Consider the following 27912-nt stretch of genomic DNA (forward strand, 5'->3'; position numbering starts at 1 on the left):
CTAAAACTCAAAATCACCATCGCTCATCTCCAAGTCCAAATCTCCATCGTCATCAAACATCTCAAATGGCTTCACCTCCACACCCGTTGGCAAAGCATCGTCCTGCTTACGGAAGATCAATGCCATCTCACTCAACACCGGCGTCCCCAGAACACTCGACATGGTAGCCCACATGCCCGCCTTTTCGGCCACCGAAAGCAGTAGTAGAACGTGCAGCGAGTCTGCTCCCAGATGGAAGAAGTGGTCGTCAGCGCCAACGGAGCCCTCAGGGAGTTGGAGAACCTCCTCCCAGAAGCCCTGCAGGAGGACCTCGGCGTCTGTTGTCGGCTTGCGGACGGTTTCGGCGCGCTGCTTTTGTCCGTATTGTGCTAACTTGTCTGCCCCGAGCTTGGATGCCCAGTCACGGAGTTTGGCTCGCTCGGCCTTGCCGTTGACTGAGAGAGGCACGTGACGTACGGGGATGAAGACCTGCGGGATCATGTAGTGAGGGATCGACTCGGCCACCTGCGCTCGTACTTGCGTAGCTCGCTGAGCGAATTCAGTTGACACGCCAGTCAGCCAATCTGGTTGGTCTGGCTCTGCTGCTTGTTGAGGCCCCTCATTCCCGAAAGCCGCCTGTCGCTCCTGTACGAAAACAACGAGCATCTGGGCCTCGTTTCGATCAACTGGCCTGATGACCTCTGCAACTGTCCGTTCGACATCTGGCCAAACAGCTTCGATCTGGTGCGCCACCTCCTCAAGTTCGATGCGTTGTCCTCGAAGCTTGACTTGGCTGCCCTTGCGTCCGACATATATCAGTGAACCGTCTTCGCGGAAGCGCACCAAGTCACCCGTCTTGTAGACCCTATCGTGGCTCTCAAGCTGTCTAATAGACGGGATCGTAGTTGGGGGTAAGAAGGACTTGGCTGTGGCTTCATCATCCCCGAGATAACCTCGCCCTACGATGGGTCCTTGAATCAGAAGCTCTCCAATAGCACCGATAGGACACAGAGCACTCGCATCTTCCACATCAGAAACCCATGCCACGCTGCCGATTGCACGTCCAAGAACAGGCTGTGCATGTGCCGACGGCTCAAGAACAGTTGAAACGCAGAACACGCATGTTTCGGTAGGACCGTACCCATTGTGCAGCGACACACTTCCGGCCCAGTCCTTGATATTCTTGTTTGTCACTGCTTCTCCTCCCAGAACAAGAGTCTTGAGGTAAGGCAAGGCTTTCGGGTCCAGAGTTGCCGCCATAGAAGGCGTAAAGAATGCCCAATTGGCGCGGAATTCTGTCATGGCAGCAGCAGTGCTACTAAGCCGTTGAGTCTCTGACGGCACACAAATACAGCCTCCTTGGGTTAGGGTAGTGAGGATCTCTGCTATGCTTGCATCAAATGCGAGAGACGAAAAATGGAAGACGCGCGAATCGGCATTGATACCCATTGAGAGAGCATGCGCTCGCGCGCTCGAGGCAACAGTAGCGTGTTCAATCACAACACCCTTTGGCACGCCGGTACTGCCTGAGGTGAAAATGATGTATGCAGTATTCGTCGACTGCACAGCGGATGTTGCTGGAGCTCCATCGTGAATAGGAAGGGTGGCCAAAAGCTCATGAGACAGCTGCAACACTGTCTGGACTGAAGTGATAACCTTAGGGCTGGTAATCCCATCAGCTATACCAATAGTGGCTTCGGCACGGCGGGCAATCTCCTGCATTCTTTTCTCTGGCAGCTTGGGGTCCAGAGGCACAAAGGCACCGCCGGCTTTGAGAATCGCGAGCAGTGCGACTGGAGTCCAGAAAGATCTCTCCATGCACACCAAAACCTTAATTTCCGGACCAACACCGAGGCTGATGAGATGATGAGCGAGCTGGGAGGATAGCTCGCTGAGCCGGGCGTATGTCAAGTCACCGTCCCACGAGCACACAGCTGTCGATTCGGGGTTACCGGACGCTTTGGCTTCGATGAGCCGGTGGATTGGTCCGTCTTCGCGGCGAGGAAGCGTTTGGTTCCACAGCGTGAGAAGCTTCTGATCTGAGAGACCGATCTTGGGAAGCCTCGCGATGGCTTCATCTGGACTCTGGGTAGCGCTGCGTAGGATGGCAACGAAAGACTCAGCCATGCTTGTGGCCTGGCTGTCTGGCAGGACAGAAGTCCAGTACTTGATGTTTCCAGATACCATCCCGGCGTGAACACCAATGTTGACAGTAATGTCGTACTTCAAGATATTAGCTATTGCTTCAGGTCTCCGTTGTGGTGATCCCTGCTTACCTCAGTGGGGTCGTGGCCCCCGGTACCGCGGAAAGAGATAACTTGCTGCTTGGGTGCATTATTCTCGCCTGGTTGGAATTGAACAGACATGACCGTATTGAACAGCGCTTGGCCAGCGAGGCCCAGCTCGTGCTGGACCTTGGCGAGCGAGCAATTCTGGTGTTGTAGTCCGTTGGAATATGCATACTTGCTCGCGTTAATCAAGGTTCTCACGTCCGTGCTCGGGTCCGCGGCATATCTAGCTGTAAGTAAATTGATGAAAGGCCCAACGACTCCGTCGACGCCCTGGATGGGGACGTCACGCCCGGAGGTTAGGAAGCCGAAACAGACGTTTTCTGAGCCGGTGTAAGATCGCAACAATATCGCCCATGCAGCATGCATCAAGTTGGAGACTGTGACCTCATTGGATACACAGAAGGCCTGCACGTCTGCTACAACGTCCCTGGTGTCGAGAGCGATTGTATGTAGTTGAGGTGTCTGCTCTGCAGTATCGCTGATGGTTTCGGAAAGTCGAGGGAAATGGCAGGGTTCAAGCCCAGATAAATATTCGGACCAGTATTTGAGCGAAGACTCTTGCTCCTGCTCCGATAGATACGTGACGTAGTCGCGGTATAGTGCGTTGTGACTGGCGGGGAGTCGACCTTCGTAGGCTTGCGCAAGGTCGTTGAAAATAAGCGGCATACTAGCACCATCGACAAGCGCGTGATTGATTTCAAGACGGCACTCTACACGCCCATCTGCCGTCTCTGCGATGGATAGTAGATGGTCTGGTTGCGCGATTGCGCTGGAGCTGTCGTCAGCAAGGTTGTTGTTGGAGGACATCACAACCTTGGCTTTGCTTTGACTGAGAACGACTTGTGTGAATATCTCATCTGCTGTCACCCGTTCGATGAAGATCGTGCGTAGCATGGCATGTCGGTCTATCACTCTCTGCCATGCATTTGCGAGTCGGGTGGTGTCGACTTTGCTGCCGTCTGTAGTCGTCGCCTCGAATGCAAAGCCGGTCTGGTAGTGGCTGGCGTTCTTGGTCTGGCTCAACAAAATGCCCTTTTGCATCGGAGAACAAGGGTAAATATCCTCGACATCTTCAATGCGAATACCTGCATCCGATAACTTGACTTCGACCAGTCTCTGGAGGTCCTCTTCTGTGAGCTTCAAGAGGGGAAGATCGGTGACTGTGAATTCCCTTTGTCGACTGGGCAGGAGTTCGGCTAGGCTGACCAAGGCCTGATGGTAATTGTTAGCCCATTCGATGATCTGAGGTACATGGTTAGCCTTTTTGCTGTATGAGATGCTCTGGTGAGCACAGCCGTTGTTCACAGCAACGGACACATCGAACACGCTCATGCGAGGGGTATCCGGACCCATGTCAGCAGCTGCAAGGCCACCAATTCGGGGCTCCTGCTGGAATAGAGAATCTTGGGCCTCAAATTGCTGGAACCGCCCGAGGAAGTTGAAGATGACCTCGGCCTCGCCCTCAAGCCCGAAAGCTTCACGGCCAAGAGGGTTCAGGAAACGACTGGCAAAGTATGCCCAGCCGTTGCTAGGTGTCGTGCGGCGTACGTCCTTGACCTGCTGCAGAATCTTGATCAAGTTGTCCTCTTTGAGAGTCGGTATAGATATAGGACGCATTGTCGTGAACCAGCCAACTGTGCTTGATATGTCGATGCTAGAATCCCAGGGTTCGCGGCCGTGACCTTCGCTGAAGACTGTTGGCAGCTCTCGATCTTGGAAGGTTTGCTTGAAAGCATATAGGAGGGCTGCGGTGAACATGTCCACCGGTTCGGTGTTGAAAGGAATATTGCAATTGCCCAGCAGAAGGTCCGTGATGTCCTTACTGAGTGTGAAGCTAGTCTCTTCAGTGTCTCCCCAGACGTTCTGGCCTTGAAGTGCCCAGTAGTCTAGTTGTGCCGGAGCCAGAGTAGTCTGCAGCGCCTTCTCGGGTTGCAAGTTCTCCTGAGAGTAGTCATGTTGTAACTTGTTCCATACCTGGAAGGGGACCGGCCGCTCTGCAGATAGCTTGCCAGTTTCGAGAAGCTCCTCAAGGTGACCGAGGAGAATACGCCAAGAAACAAGGTCAACGACCATATGATGAGCTGTCAGGAACAGCAATTGACTTCCATCATTGGTTGACATGCTCTCGGGGAGTTCGAAAAGATCCACTGCAAATACAGCACCGGCTCTGAGGTTGATCTGGGATTGGGTATGCGAAATCTTCTGTCCGATGAATGCTTCCGCTTCTTTCTGCATTTCGGGTACACTGTGCGTGTTGAAGAGAAACGAGGACTCAATCTCTCCGGTCACCGTCTGAGTCCAAGCTCCCTTATTATCAAGGTGGAATCGCGCACGCAGCATGGAGTGATGGCTGACGAGAGCCTTCACAGCACGAGCAACATCGCTTGCCTCCTTTCGACGTCGGATTCGAAGGAAGATACTTTGGTTGAACCTAGCGACATGGACATCTTGATCTTTACAAAGAGCCATGTAAAGCTGCTGCACTGGGGATAATTCGAAGGGTGCGTCGAAAGGCTCGCTGCGCGGCACATTCGATTGCTCCACAACGCCGACGAGCAGTGCCAGTCGTGATAAGGTTGAGCTACGAAGGATCTCTTGCACAGTGACCCGTAGTCCCTTTGTGCGGCAACGCGATGCCAATTGCATTGCGGTAATAGAGTCACCTCCTAGACTGAGGAAAGACCTGGTCATAGAGACCTGCGAAGCCGGAAGACCCAGTATCTCGCCTGTGATTTGTTGCAGTGACTCCTCGATCAAAGTGACTGGATTTGCAGCAGGATTGTCGTTGTGAGTGTTGTCATCGGTCGCGCCTGCAGTAAGGAGCGATGCCTGCGCTGTGTCTTGGTCCATGTCTGTGAGCCACTGAAGGGATCGAACGCGATCTAGTTTGCCCGAAGTAGTCAGTGGGATCGAACCCACGACTAGCCATGCTGCCGGTATCATGAAGGATGGCAGCAAGTGGAGCAGCTGTTGTTGGCACTTCAGCGTCTTGGCTCGTGCAGCGTCTTCCTCAAGACCTTGGAGGAGCTGGAGCCCGACGTCGAGAGCCCCGTCTTTATCCGCTGTTCCTTCATCGTCCTTTGTTTCCTTGGACCCTACCCTGTGCTCGTCATGGCTCTGAGCACCATCATCAACGAGCGAGATGACTGCAGTCAGCTTCCCGCTCAATGGTCCCTTCTTAGGGAACAGGACCAGACCAGCTTCAACAAGGTCTTGCGTACAGAGCTGGTGCTCAATTTCACCGAGCTCTAAGCGTTGGCCCCGGATCTTGACCTGACTATCTCGGCGACCCACGTACCGTAACGTGCCGTCCTTGTTGTACTGCACAAGATCACCCGTCTTGTACAGAAGGCGTCCTTGTGAGCCTTGCAAGAAAGGCGGATCGACAACGAAGGATGCAGATGTCGCCGAACTGTTGTTGAGGTAGCCGTGGGCAAGCTGTGGGCTTTCGATCCAGAGCTCGCCGATCGAACCTACTGCTGCCAGATGCGACTCGTTGGTAAGGCTGACTACCCATGACAGTGACCCGACAGCCTTTCCGATAGTATCTGCCCGTGACTGGAGTTCAAGAGGAGTTGTCACGCAGAACACGCAAGCTTCGGTCGGTCCATAGCCGTTGACGAGATTGAGCTGATCCGCCCAGGTCTTGACATTGTCCCTCTTGACTGCCTCACCGCCCAGGACCAGTGTTTTGAGATAGGGAGCCACCTGACTAGGGCTGATAAGGCTAATGACTGACGGGGTGAAGAAGGCCCAGTTGACGCGGTACTGACGGATTGCTTCGACGATGTTGCTAAGTCTTTGCTCTTCATCTGGAACACAAACGCAGCCGCCGTGTGCTAGAGTGGTCAGAATCTCTGCTATACTAGCGTCGAAGGCCAGTGAGGCGAAATGTAGAGCTCGAGTGCTGGGACTAAAGTGCATCGCTTTGCCATGGGCCTTGATGCTAGTGCTTGCCGCTTGGTGGCTCATCACAACACCTTTAGGCTTTCCTGTGCTGCCAGAGGTGAACATGATATACGCTACTTCTGTTGCGTTGATGCAAGGGAAGATGCACTCTGTAGATTGCCACAGAGAAGCAGCGGCATCAGAGACTTCTATGACCCTCTCAAAAGCGCCTGCTAGAAGGCTGCATCTGCCTGAACTGCCCAGAGCGCACTTCGCACCGGTCGCCTCAACCACTTGTTGCACACGACCAATCGGGGCTTCAGAATCGAGAGGAACAAATGCGCCTCCAGCTCTGAGAACGCCCAGAATAGCGATAACAGCCCATTTCGATCGCTCGATGCACAGTGGTACATTGGATCCCACGCCAACGCCGAGACCTGAGAGATGAGTTGCGAGGCGAGCTGAAAGGGCATCCAGCTCGTGATAGGTGAGATCTCCGTCCCAGGCAGATATAGCCACAGTGCCTGGGTGGGCCTGGGCCTCTTTCTGGATCATTCCATGAATGCATTGCCTGACTGGTTCCGGAGGCGAGGCATTCCATCCTTGGAGGAGAGCAGCATCTTGCGGGCTGAGAAGATCCGTCCTACCGATTGGCACTTCGGAGCCTTGAGCTAGCTTTTGGGTTGTGAAAGCAAACTGTTGGAGTATCTGAGACACCTCCCAGTCTGATAGGATAGCGTCATCGTACTGCGCCTCGAGCAAAACCTCTCCTGTGCCCTCTTCCAAACGACACTCCACAACCAACGGGTAGGTATGAAACCCAGTCACGCCGGCTGTGGTGCCATGTGCCACAAGCACACCATTCTCGTCGATGTCGCCGGTGGACTTCCGCGTAGGGTGGACGGCCAACAGGCTTTGGAATCGACATGCCTCTTGCGCATCCTCGCAGAGGGATCGAATACGGTACAGACCGGCTTGTTCGAATGGGATCATGTCCGTTGATGACTGCTGAATCTGTCGCAGAAGGCCAGAAATAGACGAATGAGAATCAACATGGATACGCAACGGCACAGTTGTAATCGTCGGGCCCATCATCCGGTCGATCCCTGGGACAGGCGCATTGCGTCCAGAAAGGACTGAGCCGAAGACTACATCCTCTGAGCCAGTATAACGCGAAAGAGTCGTGGCCCACCCTGCACGAAGTATTGCAGCATATGTGATCCCGGACACGGATGACTTGGGCAAATGGTAGCTGTGCTGGGCAGTCTGGTTCGTGCTGGCTTGGTAGTTGTCTGAAGGAACTTTGGGGAAGGGTGCACCATTCCAACCGTTCAACTGTTGACACCAGTAGTGATCGCTTTTGAGCTGATCGGTGGTCGAAATATGCTTGATGAAGCGGGAGAAAGGCACCATAGCTGGCGACGTTGATCTGTGGTCGGCTGGACCCTGGTGATAGGCTTCCTCGATCCTGCGAATAAGCAGTCCAACGGTCCAGCCATCATAGATAGCATGCTGGGCGGTCCACACGAGGAACTTTGACTCGTGATCCTCGGCATTAGTGACAAGAGCTAAGCGACTCAGAGTGTCGCCATAGTCCATGGGGATAAGCTTGTCGCGTGTGAGGTAGTCAGAAAGATCGCCCTCCTCCTCGTGCCACGTGACCTCCTCATCCACCACCACTTGGAGCGATTCATGACCGTCAAGATAGACGATTCGCGTTCGAAGAATGTCAGACTCTGCCACTGCAGCATTCCATGCTGCCTTGAGTCGGCTTATGTCAACGTTCGCCTCAACTCGGAAGATATGCTGCGCCATGTAAGCTCCAGGCTCTTTGGCACCGAGAACCATCAGACCCTCCTGAAGCGGTGTGCATGGAAGAACATCCTGGATTGATTCAGGGCTCACAGAACTCTGAAGTGCTGCCTGTGTGATCAGGTCGTCACGGTCATCAGCGCCCTCCAGCAACGCAAAGGGTTCGATGGTGTCCGGCGCGGCGTCTTTCGAGGCTCCGCCTCCAACCTCAACCTCGTGAGCTAGCTTCGATAGCTGCGACACACGGAAGATTAAACCGACTGTCAGTGTCAGACCAACGTCTCCTGCAGCCGCAACTAGCCTCATAGCGTCAACGGAGTCGCCACCAAGCTGGAAGAAATCGTCATCAGCACCGACTGAGCCCGGTTTGAGCTGCAGCACGGCTTCCCACAAGCCCTGCATGACCTTCTCTGCCTCAGAAACAGGCTCACGTCTCGTGACCTTTGACCGGCCGTAGCTTGCGAGAGCTTCAGCGGTAAGGCCTGTTGCCCAAGCTCGTAAACTGCGGTTGTCGAGCTTACCTGCAGCAGAGAGTGGGTGCCATTGCACTGGGATGAAAGCCTGGGGAATCATGTACCGAGGTACCACCTCTGCCATCTCTGCTTGAAGCCTAGCCGTTTCTTCGTGGAAGTCAGGCCACAATGGGGCCAGCCATGCAGGACCTGAAGAAACAACAGGTTGGGTCACCTTGCCCTCAGTTGTATCCTTGTCGCCTGGGACATCAACCGCAACAAAGGCAACCAAGAGAGGATGATCTGGACGATCAGACGGTGCAATAACATCGGGAACAGCACGAATAGCCCTGATCCACAAAGTCTCAATCTGACTTGCCACCTCTTGAAGCTCGAGACGCTGCCCTCGTAACTTGACCTGGCTTCCCTTGCGGCCCAAGTACGTAATTGTGCCGTCTCCTCGATACCGAACAAGATCTCCAGTCCGGTATACACGATAGGGAAGAGCTGGCTGTCCAATCTCTGGGATAGTTGTAGCGCTCAAGAAGGCGTTGGAAGTGGTCTCGCTGTCACCCAAGTAGCCGCGTCCGACGATAGGACCCTGGATCAAGAGCTCTCCTATCGCTCCAATGGGGACCAACGAAGCAGCATTGTCGGTATCGCCAACCCATGCTACACTTCCGATCGACCGGCCGATTGATGTCGAGGAATCCGAGGAAGACTCGATTTTATTTGACATGCAGAAAATGCACGTCTCGGTTGGTCCATAGGAGTTGATGAGAGAGAAGCCCTTTGAACCCCATTCCTCCACAATCTTGGCTGTTATAGCCTCTCCTCCTACCGCCAATGTCTTGAGGGAACCGAAGTCCTCGGGCTTCAATGTCGCCACAACGGAGGGAGTGAAAAAAGCCCAATTGGCCCGTAGGTCAGCGACAGCGTTGGCTATGCTAGGGAGGTTTCTTGTCTCTGGAGGTATGCAAATGCATCCACCGCATGTTAAGGTGGTGATGATCTCAGCCAAGGAGACGTCGAAGGACAAAGAGGTAAAGTGGAAGACCCTTGAGTCTGGTCCGATATCTTTGGCCTTGCCTTGGGCCATAGCGCTTGAGGCGATGTTGTAATGCTCAATAACAACACCCTTCGGAACACCTGTGCTACCAGACGTGAAGATCATGTAGGCCGCATTTGTGGGCTTCACATCGGTCACGATGGGTGATTCAACAGAAGATAAAACCTCTTCTGTCAGGCTCAGGGCTGTGTCAACGGACGAGGCAACCTTCGGCCTAGTGGAGCTGTCGGCGAGACCAACGGTGATGCCAGCCCTCTTCGCGATTTCTTGCATTCTCTTCAAGGGTACATCGGGATCCAACGGAACAAATACACCACCGGCCTTGAGCACGGCCAGTATAGCCACCGGCACCCACAGGGATCTTTCCAAGCAGATCATGACGGCCACCTCCGGGCCAACGTTGAGTTCGATCAAGCGATGGGCCAAACGAGTAGCAAGATTGTCCAGGCGTGCGTAGGTGAGAGAACCGTCCCATGCGCAGACGGCTTCGGAGTCAGGACTCACTGTTGCGTGTATTTCGATTTGCTGATGAACACACCCTTGTACGTGTTCGGGGATTCGTTGGTTCCAGGAAGCTATAACTACCTTATCGCCGGTGCCGATCTTCTCTATGGCGGTGATGTCTTGATCTGGGCTAGCAGTTGCGTTGCGTAATACTGTAACGAAGTGGTCTGCTAGGCTGGCGGCTTGGTTGTCCGACATTACAGAGGTCCAAAACTTGATGTTGCCAGAGACGGAGCCGGCAGCGACACCGATATTGACCGTAATGTCGAACTGCGTATGCACTGTTAGTATGAAATCCGCCATGGCCTCACTGACATGTACATACCTCCGTCGGATCGTAACCTCCTGTACTCCGGCAATAGACATCTTGGTCCTGAGATTCGCTACCGACGTCATGTGACTGAATCGAGATTGCCGTGTTAAACAATGCTTGACCATTAAGCCCTAATTCGTGCTGAATCTGAGCCAGCGAACAACTCTGGTGTGGAAGAGCAGACATAAAATTCTCCTTGCTCTGGCTTACCAATGCGCGCATCGTAGTGCCGGCCTCAACCGGGAGCCGGGCTGTCACCATGTTCATAAACGGACCGACGATCTTGTCAACCCCATTCACTGGGATGTTGCGGCCAGAGGTAAGGTACCCGAAGCAGACGTCCTTTGAGCCTGTATAGGTGCGAAGAACCATCGCCCACGCTGCATGAATAACATTCGAGACTGTCGCATCGTTGGCTAAGCAGAATGCCTGAATAGCGCCAGAAAGATCGCTGCTATCGAGGTTAACGGTGTGTAACTGTGTCTCTGTTGCGTTGTTTGTCTTTACTGCCTCAGCCAAGCGAGGAAAGTGACACGGCTCAAGTCCAGCGAGGGATTTAGCCCAGTACTCTTGAGAGGAGACGGGGTCGTGTGCCGTAAGATAGGAGATGTAGTCGCGGTACGCTGATCCACTATCTTGTGGAAGGCTGTCAGAGCAGGCGAGTGCAAGATCATGGAGGAGGATGGTCATGGAAGCACCGTCAACGAGAGCATGGTTGATCTCGAGCCGGCATTGCATGTTGCCTTCATCTGACCTATAAACAACCAGTCGATGTGCTGGCTGAGCCACACGGGCTGACATTACTTCATCTCCATGCTCTAGGATTTTGTCGTCTCCAGCTGCTTCCTCCACCACATTCGCGCTCACATGCCTGAGCACAACCTGTGCGAAGGTACCGTCAGGTGAGACGCCGTCAATGAAGACAGTCCGTAGGATTGAGTGTCGATTTACAACAGCTTGCCAGGATGCTCGAATCTTACCAAGGTCTACCCCAGACTTGCTGTATATTTCGAAAGCGAACTGCGTATCATAGTGGCCAGCCGTCTTAGACTGGCTAACCAAAATACCCTGTTGCACTGGCGAGCATGGGTATACATCCTCAACACTGTCAAGGTTCTCTATGCCGATCCCCGGAAGTCTGATCTCGGCTAGGCGCTTCAATCCAACTGCTGTGAGGTTGAGAAGAGGCAGATCGCTGATGGTGTATTGACGCTTCTGGGTAGGAAGCACCTCTGACAGCGTAGTCAGGGCTTTCTCGAAATTTCTGGCCCAGATAGAAATGCGATCGCCATGGCGGGCATGCTTGTTATACGAGATGCTGAGGTTCGTACGGCCCTCAGTGACTAGCGCAGAAACGTCGAGAGCACTCATACGAGGTGTGGTGGCGCCCATATCAGAAACCTCGGGGCTGCTAACTCGCGCTTCCTCTCTGAAGAGGGAATCATCACGCTCCAATTGCTGGAATCGTCCGAGATAGTTGAAGACAATTTCTACTAGCCTTCGCGCTCCGCCAAACGCCTCAACACCACGTGGGTGTAGAAATCGGCTTGTGAAATACGCCCAGCCATTGCTCGGTGTTGTATGGCGAATGTCCTTTACCTTGCACAACAGTGCAATCAGGTCATTTGCTGTCTCTGAGGCCCCAGCCACGGGCCTCATTGCGGTGAACCAGCCCACTGTTCCTGCGAGATCAATAGCTGGATCCCACGTCTCTCGGCCGTGGCCCTCGTTGAAGACAGTAGGTAACGTATCCCTATCTGGGAACGTCTCTTGGAAGGATCGCAACAGAGCAGCCGTGAACAGATCGATTGGCTCAGTGTTGAATGCGTTGTTGCAGTTGCCAAGGAGAAGCTCTGTGACGGCCGGACCAAGGCTGAAGCTGACAGATTGTACATCCCCCCATACATTCCGTTGGTCTTGCAGCCCCCAGAACTCCAAATCGCAAGGCGGCAACGTGAACGGGAGGGTTGACTCGGGGGTTAAGCCTTCGACATGTTGCCTTTGTAGATTGTTCCAGACCTGGAAGGGAACCGGACGGTCGACCGATAACTTGCCGGTCTCACATAGGTCCTCAAGCTGCTGCAGAATGACTCTCCAGGAGACAAGATCGACGACTAGATGGTGCGCGATCAGAGAGAGAACTTGGTAAGACGCACAGTCACCATCTGTGGCCGGATCGTCAACGCCGTTGATGTTGATGAGGTCAACTACAAAGAGAGGTCCTGTTTGGGGGTTGACGCGAGACTGGCTGGCTTGGATGATGGACCGTATATGATCTGTCGTAGCGTCGTCCTGTGGCACGTCATGGCAGGTGAATGCAGAAGATGTCTGCACCTCGGTCGTAATCGTCTGCTGCCACTGACCAGAGCTGTTTTTGCTGAACCGCGCACGTAGCATGGAATGCTGCCTGACCAAAGCGTCCACAGCATGTGCTACTTTGTGTGTCTCCTTTCTTCGGGTTAAACGAACGAAGAAGCTTTGGTTGAATCGCTCGCAGATTGACTCTTCGCTGAGTCCGAGATACAACTGTTGTATCGGGGATAGGTCAAACGCCTCATTGAACGCCTCGTCTCGCGGCACATGGGAATCCTCAACTACGCCCATATGCATAGCCAGCTGTGACAGTGTTTGGCTGCGTAGGATATTCTGTACGCTTACACGCATACCTCTTGTCCGGCATTTTGAAGCGAGCTGCATTGCTGTAATTGAATCGCCGCCTTGACTCAAAAAGGACCGTGACATCGAGACCTTGTCGCTCGCGAGATTAAGGACCTCGGTACAACCCTGCAGCAGTATTTGCTCAGCTGCTGTTGCCGCATTCGCTGTCGCTCTCTTGTCACCCGGGCTTGAGCCATCCTCTGACCCGAGGAGTGAGGCTTGTGCCGTAGACTGATCCAGACCAGCCACCCAGTTTGAGATTTGGAGCCGATCCTTTTTGCCAGATGTAGTCAATGGGACAGCTTCCACCACAAGCCAAGCTGCGGGGACCATGAACGATGGCAGAAGGCTTTCAAGAGCGAGACTTATCTGTAGCGCTAAGCCTTGGCCTTCTGAGAGTCTCTTCCCTTCAAGCAGACTCAGGCCATTGCCTGATTCCTGATCGCTGTGACTGTTGAGATTCAAGGAGATGACGGCTGTCACCTTGCCCTTGAGTGGACCAGTTTTGGGGAAGAGGACCATGCCCGTGGCCACTTCGTCTCGCGCACACAAGTGATGCTCAATTTCGGCGAGCTCTACACGTTGTCCTCGTACCTTAACCTGGGCATCTTTGCGACCGACATACCTCAAGGACCCATCACCGTTATACCGAACCAGGTCTCCTGTGCGATACAGTCGTCGGCCTCTTCCAGATCCGCGCAAGAACAGAGGATCTGTCACAAAGGCCTTGGCTGTAGCCTCTGGATTTCCAAGATATTCACGAGCAAGCTGCGGGCTCTCTATCCACAACTCACCAACGCTCCCAATTGGGGCTAGTTGTGTGTCGTTGCCCAAATTGACGACCCAGGCTTTCGATCCGAGAGCCTTCCCAATGGTATCTGACCGCCCATGTGTGCGCTTGAGAGGCGTTGAAACGCACATAACGCAGGCCTCTGTAGGGCCATAAGCGTTGACCAGATTCACGTGGTCGGCCCAAACTTCAATATTATCCTTCTTAACCTCTTCTCCACCGAGAAGTAACGTTTTGAGGCTGGGAACCTCTTGAGGGACCAGGAGGGTGACCACAGATGGTGTAAAGAGGGCCCAGTTGACCTGGAAGGAGTTGATGGTCTCAACGAGATGGCTTAACCGCTCCTCCTCGTACGGGATGCAGACACATCCTCCGTGAACAAGCGTTGTCAGTATCTCTGTGATGCTTGCATCGAAGGCGAAAGAGGCAAAGTTCAATGCCCTGGTGTCAGGTCCGAAATGCATAGTCTCTCCGTGGGCTTTCAGACTTGAACTAGCCGCTTGATGCTCCATCACCACACCTTTAGGTTTTCCGGTGCTTCCTGAGGTGAACATAACGTACGCAACGTCTGATGGTGTTGAAAGCAGCGTAGCTGAGAGCAATGTAGTCGAATCAGTGGCTGATGGCCACTCTTTTACCGCCTCGTTCGACACATCAACCACAACACGGATGGCACTCGTCAACAGCTCCCGCTTGTTGGGGCTCCCTAGGGCGAGCCAAGAACCAGTCGCATCGACGATCTGCTCTAAACGCCTAAGAGGAACCGCAGAGTCAAGCGGTACGAAAGCTGCACCGGCCTTGAGAACTGCTAGCATAGATACCACTACCCATTGAGATCTCTCGAAACAGAGAGGAATTAATGAACCGGTCGTAACACCAAGATTGATGAGGTGAGCGGCCAATCGGCTGGAGAGCTCGTCCAATTGGCCATAGGTCAGCGTGGCATCCTTCGTCGTGACGGCCTCTGCTTCCGGACGTGCTGTGACCTGCTCTCTAATTAAGTCGTGAACGCACACCTCCAGGGACCGCGGCTCAAGAGTTGTGTTCCATTGGTGCACAAGCTGTGCGTCTTCAGGAGTGAAAGTGTCCATGTCGCGAATCGAAGCCTCGGCTTCACCACCCGCCATCTGACGGATAACATGAACGAGCTGATCCAGTAGCTGCTTTACCTCCCAATTCGATAGAACAGCTTCATCGTACTGAGCATCGAACTCGATCATGGCATGTCTTTGTCGAGCCTCCACCACCAAGCCATAGGTATGGAAACCGGACAGGTCGGCGGCATCGAAATTCGGTATCAAAGCCGCATCTTGTGTGTCGCCGTCGTCATTCTTATCAGCTGGCTGAATTGCGAGCAAGTTCTGGAATCGGCATGCCTCTTTCGCGTCTGTGCTGAGTGACTGGATGCGCTGTAGGCCAGCTTGTTCAAAAGGGATCGTCTCCGTAGCGAGCCCTTGGACCTGCTTCAGAAAATCTGCGAGAGAAATGTTCTGTTCGACGTGTATGCGGAACGGAACCGTGGTAATTGTTGGTCCGGCAATTCTAGAGATACCTGGGACCGGCGCGTTACGTCCACTGATTGCTGAACCAAAGACAACGTCATCCGACCCTGTCTGGCGTGACAAGACGATTGCCCAAGCCGTCCTTAGGACTGAGGCCTGAGTGATGCCAGGGATAATGCAATCTCTCACGGGGACCTCATGTCGTACTGATTGATTAGTCCGTGGTTGGTATGTCGCCGATGGCAGCGACGGGAAGGTTGCACCGCTCCAACCCTCGAGCTGTTGAAGCCAGAAATCTTGACCCTTAGACGCAACATCACCTTCAGTTCTTGTGATGTGACTGATGAAGCGTGAAAAGGGGACTAGCGGCTCCAATGGGGCGTTCTTGTAGGCTTCCTCAAGTCGCTGCTGTACGAGTTTGAAAGACCACCCATCGTAGACAGCATGCTGGGCAGTCCACACGAAGAAGTTGTCCCCGGTTTCAGAGACGATCGCAACTCGGCTTAATGGCGTCCCGTAGCCTAGGGACTTCTTCTTGTCTCCTTGCAAGTATGTCTGCAGCTCCTGTTGCTCTTGCCACGATGGATCTTCTGGTGATAACACCACTTGGAATTGGCCACAGCCTTCCACGTACACGATCCTTGTACGCAGAATCTCACAAGAGGCCTCACATTGCATCCAAGCCGCCTTGACTCTCTCCGGGTCAGCCCCTGGGCTTAGACGGAAGACGTGCTGGGCCGTGTAAGAGCCAGGCTCCTTTTCGGCGAGAGCCATCAGACCCTCCTGCAAGGGAGTACACGGGTACATGTCTTCTACCGACTCAACCGGTACACCGCACTGCTGGGCTGCCTCAGCCACAAGAACGGCACGTTCGTCATCTTCTACTACCCCAAGCAGGGCAAAGGGTTCTACTGCGTCTGTAACTAGAGAAGGCACAGCGTCCGACTCATCATACGCTTGAGCCAGCTGGTGAAGCCGTGGCATACGGAATACCTGGGCGACGGTCAGGGCGATTCCTGTCTCGGCTGCAGACGCTACCAGACGCATTGCGTCAACGGAATCGCCACCCAGTTGGAAGAAGTGATCATCTAATCCTACAGAGTTCGAAGGCAGTTGAAGGGTCGCCTCCCAAAGCCTCTGGATCTGTCGCTCTGTGTTTGTCGATGGTTCACGTTTGCCGTCTCCAACACGACGACTGTAAGCTGCAAGCTCCTCAGCATTGAGGCTGTTACCCCGGTCTCGTAGAGCACGGTAGTCGAGCTTTCCATTCGCTGTTATCGGATAGGAGTGAACAGGGATAACAACCTGTGGTATCATGTATTGCGGAAGATCGTTTGCCATTCGGATCTGCAGCCTTGCGATTTCATCATGGTAGGTTGGCCAGAGGTCAGCAACCCAATCGTCAGATCCCTGCCTTCCTTCTTGTTCTCTGTTCAAGTGCACTTGGACAAATGCGACCAGGATCTGGGTGTTTGAGCGACTTGAGGGGGTGATGACCTGGGCGACAGCGCGCCCGATAGGGCCTGTGCCATCCCACAGCTCCTCCACCTTGTGGGCGACTTCATCAAGCTCGATTCGCTGTCCTCGAAGCTTCACCTGGTTTCCTTTGCGTCCCACATATATAATGGATCCGTCTTCTCGGTATCGAACGAGATCACCTGTTCGATAGACCCGGTTAGTGATGGCATGCGACTCGTCCATATTTGACAGTACACTGGCTTGCAAGAATGCTGTTGCTGTCGCCTCGTTGTCATCCAGGTACCCACGACCGACAATTGGCCCTTGAATCAACAGCTCTCCAATAGCACCGACTGGGACTAGAGAGCCGGGGCCATCCATGTCGGCAATCCATGATACACTGCCAATAGCACGGCCGATAGTCGTTGGAGAAGCTGATGGCTGCATCCTGGTTGAAACGCAGAAAACGCAGGTTTCTGTCGGTCCATAGCCATTGCGTAGCGAGACCACCGAAGCCCAATCCTCAACGTTCCTTGCCGTCATAGCTTCTCCGCCTAACACGAGTGTGCGCAAAGTGGGCACATCCGGTGGTTTAATTGTTGCCGCGAGAGATGGAGTGAGGAAGGTCCAATTGACACTTAGTCTTCTCATACTCGCGACTGTGCTGCTCAGTCTTTCAGTTTCTGAGGGAATACAGATACACCCTCCACTTGTAAGTGTGGTCAGAATCTCTACGATACTAGCATCAAACGCTAGAGATGAGAAGTGGAAAACCCGAGATTCGGATGTAATCTCCATAGAGGTAGCATGTGCTAAAGCGCTTGAGCTGACTGTGGCATGCTCTATAACAACGCCTTTTGGAACACCGGTGCTTCCTGATGTGAAGATGATATATGCAGCGTTCGTTGGCTTGACAGAAGGCATTGGCCCAGAGGCTTCATCGCCAAGGGGCAATCCAGCCACCGAGTGCCAGGATAAGAGTAGAGAGGTTTCAACAGACATGGAAACCTTGGGACCTGTGGCCTCATCTGTCAAGCCGAGACGGGCGCCTGCTCGCTTGGCAATGTCCTGCATTCGCTTTTGGGGAAGTTTTGGGTCTAACGGGACGAACACGCCACCGGCCTTGAGGACTGCTAATACAGCCACTGGCGTCCATAATGACCTTTCAAGACACACCAGGACGGAAACCTCTGGGCCGACGCCGAGATTAACGAGATGGCGGGCGAGACGAGAAGACCAGTGCTCTAATTGGGCGTATGTAAGCTCGCCGTCCCATGCGCAGACGGCCTCAGCATCCGGACTTTGAATAGTCCGAGCCTCGATTCGTTGGTGAACGCATTCATCAACCTGAATGGGTAGATTGCTGTTCCACGACTTGACCAGGCTCTTGTCCTGATCCCCTATCTTGTCAAGCATAGCAATGTCGCAGTCTGGGTTAGTTACGCCTGCACGCAAAACGGTCAGGAATGCTTCGACCATGCTAGTAGCCTGGCTCTCCGCCATGGTGGAAGCCCAATACTTGATATTTCCGGAAAGGGCCCCAGGTTGCACGCCAATGTTCAGGGTAATGTCATACTATGCGATGTGTCAGTGCGCCTTGACTTCTTTTGCGTAAGGGCGTGAATGCAAACGTACCTCCGTTGGGTCATGACCGCAAATGCTTTTGAAGCTAAGTTCCGACTGTTGAGATTCATTTTCGACGAGACGGGCTTGCAGAGAAATGGCCGTGTTGAAGAGAGCCCGTCCTGCCAGGCCGAGGCCATGCTGCACATCGGCTAAGGCGCAGGTCTGATGCGGAAGTGCTTGGACGTGGGATTGTTTGCTCGCCGCCGCAATGCTGTTCAGAGTAGCACCAGGCTGAACGGCAAGACGAGCTGTCAGCATGTTGATGAATGGTCCTACAGTGCTCTCAACTTCAGGTACAGGTACGTCACGACCTGAGGTTAAGTAGCCAAAGCAGACATCCTCTGAGCCCGTGTAGAGGCGGAGAATGACAGCCCACGCGGCGTGTACAATGTTTGAGACGGTGAAATCGTTAGCGGTGCAGAATTCCCAGACTTGGGTCGCGATGCCATTCATATCCAGATGGATTGTGCGCAACTCATGCTGCTCACCCGCAGATACTGCCTTGTCTGACTGGACATCCTTTAGGCAGGGGAAAAGACATGGTTCAAGCCCAGCGAGCCGTTCGTTCCAAAATGTTGTGGCGGACTCAGCACCTTTAATGGATAGGTACTCAATGAAGTTGCGGTAGAGAGCTCCGTGATTGGCCGGAAGGTCGCCTTGATATCCTCTGGCAAGGTCTTTGAACAGGACAGGTAGCGAAGCGCCGTCGATCATAGCATGGCTGATGTCCAGCTGACAGATAACCCGACCATCCTCGCCCTCGTTGATCCAGAATCGGTGGTTTGATCGAGATGGACTGTGTTGAGAGCTGCCATCTTCACTCTCCATATGATGGCTTGCTCCATTTAGGATGGGACTCGAAGACCGCCTCACAGTGGCCTCAACCTCTTTGAGCACTACTTGGGAAAAGTATCCGTCTGCGGTCGCTCCATCGACGAAGAGAGTCCGTAGCATCGGGTGGCGCTTCACCGTGGCCAGCCAAGACCGCTCAAGCCTAGCCACATCAACCTTTCCAGTAGCGCTGGTGACTTCGAACGAGAACTTGGTCTGGTACTGGCCTTGATTCTTAGCCTGGCTCATTAGGATGCCGTGCTGTACCGGAGAACATGGATAGATGTCCTCGATGTTGTCGATTTCTGTGACTCCAATTGCTGGCAGCCGTTCCTGGACTAACCGGCGAAGACCAGCATCGGACAGCTTGAGCAACGGCAGGTCGCTAATTGTGTATTCGCGAGGACGGTTCGGGAGGAGCTGGGCCATCGTCAATAGTGTCCTTTCGTACTCTTGAGCCCACTTGACAACACGTGGGAAGTGGCGAGCCGTCTTATTGTATACAATGCTGAGGGCGGCGCGACCGTCCTCTACCGATGCTGAGACATCGAAGATTCCTAGACGAGGTGCATCGGGACCCATGTCGGCTCGTTCGAAATCGCCCACACGTGCAACAGGCTGAAGAAGTGCATCCTCACGTTCGAGCTGTTGGAAACGCCCCATATAGTTGAACATGATCTCAACCACGCCGGCTGGACCAAATGCCTCCCGGCCACGAGGGTGCATGTATCTGCTTGCGAAGTAGTCCCAGCCGTTTCTGGGTGTCTGGCATCTCATGTCTTTGACTCGTCGCAATGCCTCAATAATGGTATCTTCGCCCTGTCCGGCAATGGTCAATGCCACAGGACGCATCGTCGTGAACCATCCGACGGTGCCAGACGCATCGACTTCCTGGTCCCATACCTCTCGACCATGGCCTTCGTTGAAAAGCGTTGGGAGCGATGTTTCACGTTCCGTAAATACTCTTTGGAAAGAGAACAGAAGCCCAGCTATCAAGAGATCGACAGGTTCAGTGTTGAACGGAGCGTTGCAATCTCCAAGCAGCAGCTCAGTTACCTCCTTATCCATTTTGAAGTCGAGGATAGCCGCGTCACCCCAAGTGTTTCGTCTGCCTTGCATTCCCCAGAAATCCAGGTCCGGTGGCAGCAGAGTGAATGGAATCGCATCTTCGGGAGCCAGGTTCTCAACAGCATAGTCCTTTTGCATATTCGTTAGGACCTGGAAAGGGATTGGTCGATCTGCCAAAAGCCTGTCGGACTCCAAAAGCTCCTCGAGCTGTTGTAGGAGTACACGCCAAGAGACCATGTCAAGGGCGAGGTGATGGGCGACAAGGAAAAGCCACTGCTGCGAAGTGTGTCCCTCGAGTTGTATGTCTTGTTTAGTTTCGAAGAGGTCAACTGCAAAAATCGGGCCGTTCTCAATGTCGATGTGCGACTGCGTCTCAGCTATGATCGGAGCCATTTGCGAAGTCTCAGCAACACGATGCACATTGAAAGCAAAGGTGCCTTGTACCTCAGGCAAGACCATCTGAGTCCACGCTTGGGGGCTTTCTTCAGCGATCTCGCTGGCACTGAATCGAGAACGCAACATTGAGTGATAGCTGACCAATGCCTCGACTGATCCTGCCACATCTCTAGCCTCTTTATGTCGCGTGAGGCGCAAGAGGAAGCTTTGGTTGAACCTCCCTGAGGCAGTTGTTTTGCCGCCATCATTGATTCCGAAGAAGTGCTGCTGCATAGGCGACAGCGCGAATGGCTTGCCAAAAGGTTCGTCGCGCGGCACCCTAGACTCAGTGAGAGTCTTGACATGCAATGACAACTGCGAGAGCGATCGGCTGTTGAGGATATCCTTGACAGAAATGCCTAGTGACTGTGCCCGGCAACGTGAGACCAGCTGTATCGCAGTAATTGAATCGCCGCCGAGACCGAGGAACGACTTCGCCATGAATACCTGCTCGACACGCAACGCTAAAATCTCGGCGCACATCTGTTGAAGTGTTTTCTCGATCTGTGTGACTGCATGTCCAGCAGGGTCCTCGGGGTCGACGTTGTCGTTGATAATCGCGGTCCTCGCATCCTCTTCCTGCAACTCGTCCACCCAGCGGGAGATCCGAGCTCGGTCCAGCTTGCCGGAAGTGTTTAAAGGTATGGAACGAACCACTAGCCAGGCAGTGGGCACCATGAAGGAGGGTAACTTGCCAGCGATCCCTTCCCGTACCTTGAGCGTGGCGGCCCGGGACTCTTTCGCGCCCTTCGTTCCTTGCACCTCGAGCAGAGTGAGGCCGTTCTTCTCGGATGCATCATGTGATTCGTCCTGGGTTGTGATCTTGTTGGGTTGTTCCTGTTCTTCTTCGCATGTAGCGAGAGACAGTACGGTCGTCACCTTGCCTGTAAGCTGACCCTTCTTCGGCAGGAGAACCACTCCTATGTCGACACGCTCATCTGCTTCGAGATGATGTTCAATTTCGGCAAGCTCCACGCGCTGGCCTCTTACCTTGACCTGTGTGTCTTTACGGCCGACGTATACGAGTGAGCCATCGGTTTCGTATCGAACCAAGTCGCCCGTACGATATACTCTGTCCCATGCTTTGTCGACGTCTTGAAGATCGGCTATCCAACGAGGCCTATTGACGAACGCACTCGCCGTCTTCTCTACATCATTGAGATAGCCCCTGGCCAGAGTTGGCCCCTGAACAAGCAGCTCGCCGGCAGTGCCTACCAGAGCAGGCTTCTCTGGATCCTCCTCATGGGCTACCCATCCGATACAACCGATGGGTCGACCAATGTTGCGGGGGTTTCCTCTTTTGATCACCTCTGCGTTCGCGGTCGTTGCCACGGTGCACTCGCTTGGTCCGTATGCGTTGATCAGTGTGGCAATGCTAGACCACTGCAACTCATCTTCGCCCATGGCCTCACCGACCAGCACAACAGTCTTTAGCCCTGGCATCTGCGATGGAGAATACTGGCGAATTACCGAGGGTGTGAGGATGACCCAGTTGACCCCTCTGCTCCGAACAAAGTCAGGCATATTATTGAGACGATCCTCTTCACTGGGTATGCAAATCGTACCGCCAAACATAATCGTCGTCAAGACCTCGTGAAGAGCGGCATCGAAGGCATAAGAAGAGAATTGAAGAGCTCGAGTGTTCTCATCCATAAGGGTGGCCTTTCCGTGCGCTTCAGCGCTTGTGCAGTAAGATCGGTGCTCAATCATCACGCCTTTCGGAACGCCTGTAGAACCAGATGTGAAAATCACATAAGCCACACCTGTAGGATTAGCAGGCACTTCCGGAGCCTTGAGGTCCTGCAGTGTCGACATGAGCTCCTCGGAGACTGAAACAAACCGAACGTCAGAGATACCGTTCGCTGCCATCTTGCTTCGCGTTTCAGGGGAAACAACGAAGACTCGAGCCTTAGTTGCCTTGATTATAACCTCCAGTCGCTTCGCAGGCGTAGCCTCATCTAGCGGCACGAATGAGGCTCCGGTTTTGAGGATAGCGAGCATGGCCACGGGCGCCCAGAGGGTCTTCTCGAAGCACAGCGGCACCATGTCGCCGACTTCGACATCCAGGCTCAAAAGATGCGTGGCCAAGCGGTCTGAAAGTTCATCCAGCTCGCGATACGTAATCTTGCCATCCCAGGCGGACACTGCAGCTGCCTCGGGGCGTGTATGTGCCACTCGCCTGATGACTTCATGAATGCAATCTTCTACTACCGTCGGCGATGAAGAGGCGTTCCATTGTTGCACCTGGGCTGCATCCTCTGGACTGAAAGTGCTCAGATCACCAACGCATATGGTTTCCGGAGTTTCACACGTCAGCTGCTGCAAAGCGTGCGCAAACCGCTCGACCAAGCGAGCCACTTCTCCCCTTGATAACACGGCATCGTCGTACTGGACTTCAACGTCCACGATGTCGTCGCCGATAGAACACTCAATAGAGAGAGGATAGGTGTGGAAGCCGAGTGAAGCGGTATCCTCGAGGTGTGGCGCTGAAATGGCTGCCCCGTTCTTCTCCTCTGGCTTCTCTGCGGGCTGGATAGCCAAGAGAGTTTGGAACCCGCAAGCCTCCAGTGCGTCTGAACTAAGCGACTTGACTCGATGAAGACCAGCTTGTTCAAACGGAATCATATCAGTAGCCCGTTCTTGGATCCCTTGTAGGAATTCATGAACAGTTGCTGTTGCTGAGAGCTGGATTCGCAAGGGCACTGTTGTAATCGTTGGACCAACGACTTGCGCAATCCCTGCCAATGGCGCATTCCTACCGCTAAGAATCGAACCGAATACGACATCATCCGATCCGGTCTGTCGTGACATAACCAGTGCCCAAGCTGCCTGCAATACCGATGCGCGGGTCACACCAGCGACAGCTGACCTTGGTGAGAGAAGTTGGTGTCGCAGCGCTTGATTCGTTCGCGATTGGTATCCTGCTGAAGGGAGTCTGGGGAAGGATGATCCGCTCCAGCTTTGTAGTCGTTGATGCCAGTAATTATCGGTAGCGATCTTGTCTTCAGGATTTCCTACATTGGTAAGATGTCTGATGAAGTGCGAGAACGGTGTGGTTAAGGCATCGTCCGCCTGAATCCGGGCCGCGGATCCCGCTTCGTATGCCTTTTGAAGGTCTTTTGTTAATAGGTCGACGGACCAGCCGTCGTAGGTCGCGTGGTGAGCTGTCCAGACTAAACATAGAGTGGCCTCGGGCTCTGTAAATTTGTCTGATACCAGAGCGATGCGGCTCAAGGCGGTGCCATAACCCATGACTTCCGCGTTGGCATGAGAAAGGTACGCCTCTTTACCTCCTTCACGGCTTTCATTCCATATCGGCGCTTCATCTACCACCACTTGCATTGGTCCATGCCCTTGTAAGTAGATAATCCGCGTCCGTAGAATGCTGTGTTTCTTCACCGTACGAGCCCACGCTTCGCTTAGGCGTCGTGAGTCGACACTAGGGTCAAGTTGAAATGTCCAATGAGCCATGTACGCTCCGGGATGTTTCTCAGACAAAGCCATCAGACCCTCCTGTAAGGGTGTACAGGGATAGATATCCTCGATCGAATAAACGGAGACACCGCATTGTCGTGCAGCGTCCTCCAGCACCGCTTCGCGGTCATCGCTGTCAGTAGTCGTAAGCAATGCGAAAGGCTCCATATCCACGCGGTTCCTCATCGCTGCCTCGCCACAAGAAGTACTCTCAATGTCCTGAGACAATAGAGAGATCCTTGAGTTCTTAAAAACCTGACCGACTGTCAAAGATAGGCCGACCTCTCCAGCAGCAGCCACGAGACGCATAGCATCAACAGAGTCTCCGCCAATCTCGAAGAAGTCGCTGTCCGCGCCGATCCATTCCGACGGAAGTTGTAGGATCTCTTTGCAAAGGTCGAGAAGTTGACGCTCCATATCAGTCGCCGGTTCTCTCTTGTCTCGCGATCGAGCGGCCTGCGTGTAAGCGGCGAGGTCTTGGGGGTCCAAAGCACCAGCCCACTCTTGAAGCTTGCGACGGTCGATTTTCCTGGAAGCGTTCAGAGGCATGAGACCTACTGGAATAAAAGCTTGTGGTATCATATAGTTGTGGAGTCTCGTCACGAGACCAGCCTTGAGGGTCTGGCATTTGTCGCTGAACTCTTTGGAAGCTGGAAGTAGCTCAGTCGATCCTTGAGCCAAGTTCTCCTGCGACGGTTCGCTTCTTGTTCCATGGCTGTGAGGTTCTTCGAGGAAGGCCACTAGAAGCTGACCGCGATCTGTACGCACTGCATCGACAGCCACGCGTGCCCACTCAAGGTCTTGATTGCTTTGAGTGGCTGTAGTAATGGCATGCTCAACTTCACCCAGCTCCACACGTTGGCCTCTGATCTTGATCTGGGTGTCCTTGCGTCCCATGTAGACCAGTGATCCATCCTTTGTATAACGCACCAGGTCACCTGTGCGATAGACCCGGCCTTGGATATGAGGGCCCTCAGGCTGAAAGTCTGTGATCCAACTAGGTGCCAGCGGAAATGCTGTTGCCGTCTGACTGTCGTTGTTCAAGTATCCACGAGCAAGCGTCGGGCCATGTACCAATAGCTCACCCACGACACCCACCGGTGCCGGAGAGGTGTAATCTTCAACATCACCAACCCATAGTCTGGTTGCTAGACCCCTTCCTATATCGGCCGGGTGGCGACCGCGCCCAAGATCACCCTGCCATGCGCAATAGATTGTACTCTCGGCCGGACCATAGCAGTTATGGAGAGACACTGCGTTACTCCACCGGTCGATAACGTTTGTCGTTGCTGCCTCTCCTGCTAGGACAAGAGTTTTGAGCGTCGGAACGGCTTCGGGCTCGAGAAGCATAGCGACTGTTGGGGTAAGGCCGGCCCAGTTGACGTTCATGTCGTTGATAGCCCCGGCGAGATTATTCAAGCGATCGTTTTCTGAGGGCATGCAAATGCAACCTCCCCGGGTAAGAGTAGTGAGGATATCCTGTAAGCTGATATCGAAGCTGAAGGCAGCAAATTGAAGAATACGGGATGTAGGTCCAATAGCCAGCACCTCGCCGTGCGCAGACATACTCGTACACAGAGCGCGGTGGTCCAATAGCACGCCCTTGGGCCTACCTGTACTTCCTGACGTAAAGATAACGATCGCGACATCGCTAGGCTGTACTGAACAGGTGACCTTCGGCGATTGCGAACTGGCCTCATCTTCTTCGGCGACATTGTCCGGCCAGCGCAAGGTTGAGGCGCTTACTGTCGCAGGCTGTCTAGCGAGACCGGCAAATCGGGCTTCTTGAGCTTCTGATACCAACACCACAGAAGCGGCTGTATCCTCCAAGATGGCTGCTAGTCGGGCATCGGGATGCTCAGGAACCGTGGGCACGCACGCTGCGCCGGATTTGAGAACAGCTATCATGGCCACGACAGGCCACATTGACTTCTCAAAGCAAAGCGGTACCAGGCTTCCCGGGCCAATCCCGAGACTGAATAAACGACTTGCAAGACGATCTGATAAGACGTCGAGTTCGTGGTATGTGAGTTCGCCGTCGGTTGACACCACTGCGGTCGCCTGTGGACGCGCCAGAACCTGTTCCCCAATTAGGTCATGGACACATCTGTCCACCACGACCGGCTGCATGGCATTCCAGCTTCTGACAAGGGCTTCGTCTTCTGTTGAATAAGTCTTCTTGACGCTGTCAAGTCGAGTCCCTGGTCCGGCCTTGCTCAATTGTCGAACAATGTGGGCGAATTGTTGGAGAACACGATCTACCTCCCAGCCCTGAAGACTTCTATCATCGTATCGTCCCTCAATTCGTGCGCTACCATCTCCTTCCCAGACATCAATTACAAGAGCGTATGGATGATATCGGTCGTGAAGGCTAAGGTCTTTTCGTAGTGTTGCGACACTGCACTGGTTCGCGAAATCCTCTTCGACCGCCGTATGGACGACCAGCAGCGTCTGAAATGCGCAGGCCAGTTTTGCGCCCTCGCCCAACTTGGCGATCTCCTGAATCCCGATATGTTCGTAGTTGGTGGCCTCAGCGGCCTGATGTTGGATCGTCTGAAGCAAGTCTGCGACTTCGAGCTCCCTGGTGGTTTGGACGCGGACAGGGACCGTGGCGATAGTTGGTCCGACAATCTCGGTTATGCCTTGAAGGCGACGATTGCGACCGTGAACTACAGTGCCGAAGACGACATCAGAAGCGTGGGAGTAGTTGGAGAGAACCAGACCCCATGCTGCTTTGATGAGAGTGGCAAAGGTGATTTCGGACTTTGGTCGACTGGTGTTCAAGGTAATGGACTCGGCGTGACCGGTGCTAATAATCTCGGAGGTGAGTCTAGTCGTCGCCGGCCATGACATGTGATCAAAGTCCTCCAGCCTCTTTCGCCAAAACTCCCGGCTCATTCGTTCGTCATCCTGAAGAAGGTGTCTCGCGAAAAGTCTGAATTGCGCCCTGGTCGGTACAGTGCTGTTGTGGTAATGCGTGTCAACATCTTGGAGAATAAGTGGAAGCGCCCAACCGTCATAGATCGCGTGGTGAACCGTCCATGCAAGGTGTCTTGCGCCTGTCTCTTCGGAACTTATGACTGTCAATGCAGACATTGGGGCTGTATAGTCCACAGCCTGCCTCATCGCATTCGTCGCAAAGCCGTCGACTGAGTCTATACAATGCTCCCAGTGGAAATCGTCTTTCAGAACAATCTGGATACTGTCTCGGGCACCCTTGATCGGGAGAATCCTTGACCTCATACTCTGATTTGCTTGAGTAACGCCTCGCCACGCCTCCTGGAGCCGGTCGGTATGAACATGAGACGGGATCTCGAAAACGTAGCACGCGCGGTACATCCTGCTGTCCTGGACTGACATGGCCATCATACCCTGTTGCAGTGGCGTGCAAGTAAAGGCGTCCTCGATCGCGTCTGGCTGGAAACCATACCGACCAGCGTCATCGTGGAACCAATCCGATGGTGGAGACACAGGCGTAGACAGGTCATGGCTCCCTTTGTTTGACTCGTGATCGCTGGAGTCATCCGGTGTCATCTCATTGTCGAAGCTTTGAACGACAGCGGCTAGATCTCGTAGCACTGGGGTCTCAAATAGCTGTCCATATTCGATCACCAGACCCTCTCCATATCCCGCTGCCTGGAGAGTCAGAATAGAGAGGGAGTTACCTCCTAGCTCGAAAAAGTTGCTGTCGTCGTTGATATCGTCGAGTTCGAGGCCGAGGGTGACTGCCCAAAGCTCGCGCAGCGTCTGCTCCGTTGACAT

The 27912-nt window shown here is 53.8% G+C and overlaps 1 protein-coding gene across 1 annotated transcript; it reads right to left on the bottom strand.

The window, feature by feature from the left end:
- On the bottom strand, nucleotides 1-27912 carry UCRPA7_3921 (hypothetical protein; the record flags this gene model as incomplete). The annotated part of the gene is made up of 6 exons (XM_007916467.1): nucleotides 1-2202; nucleotides 2256-10265; nucleotides 10321-10395; nucleotides 10519-17164; nucleotides 17717-18291; nucleotides 18352-27912. 6 exons carry the CDS (start codon nucleotides 27910-27912, stop codon nucleotides 1-3), a joined length of 27069 nt encoding a protein of 9022 aa, XP_007914658.1.

This window comes from Phaeoacremonium minimum (genome assembly GCF_000392275.1).
Source record: "Phaeoacremonium minimum UCRPA7 unplaced genomic scaffold PA7_03_scaffold_293, whole genome shotgun sequence".
Lineage (NCBI taxonomy): Eukaryota > Fungi > Ascomycota > Sordariomycetes > Togniniales > Togniniaceae > Phaeoacremonium > Phaeoacremonium minimum.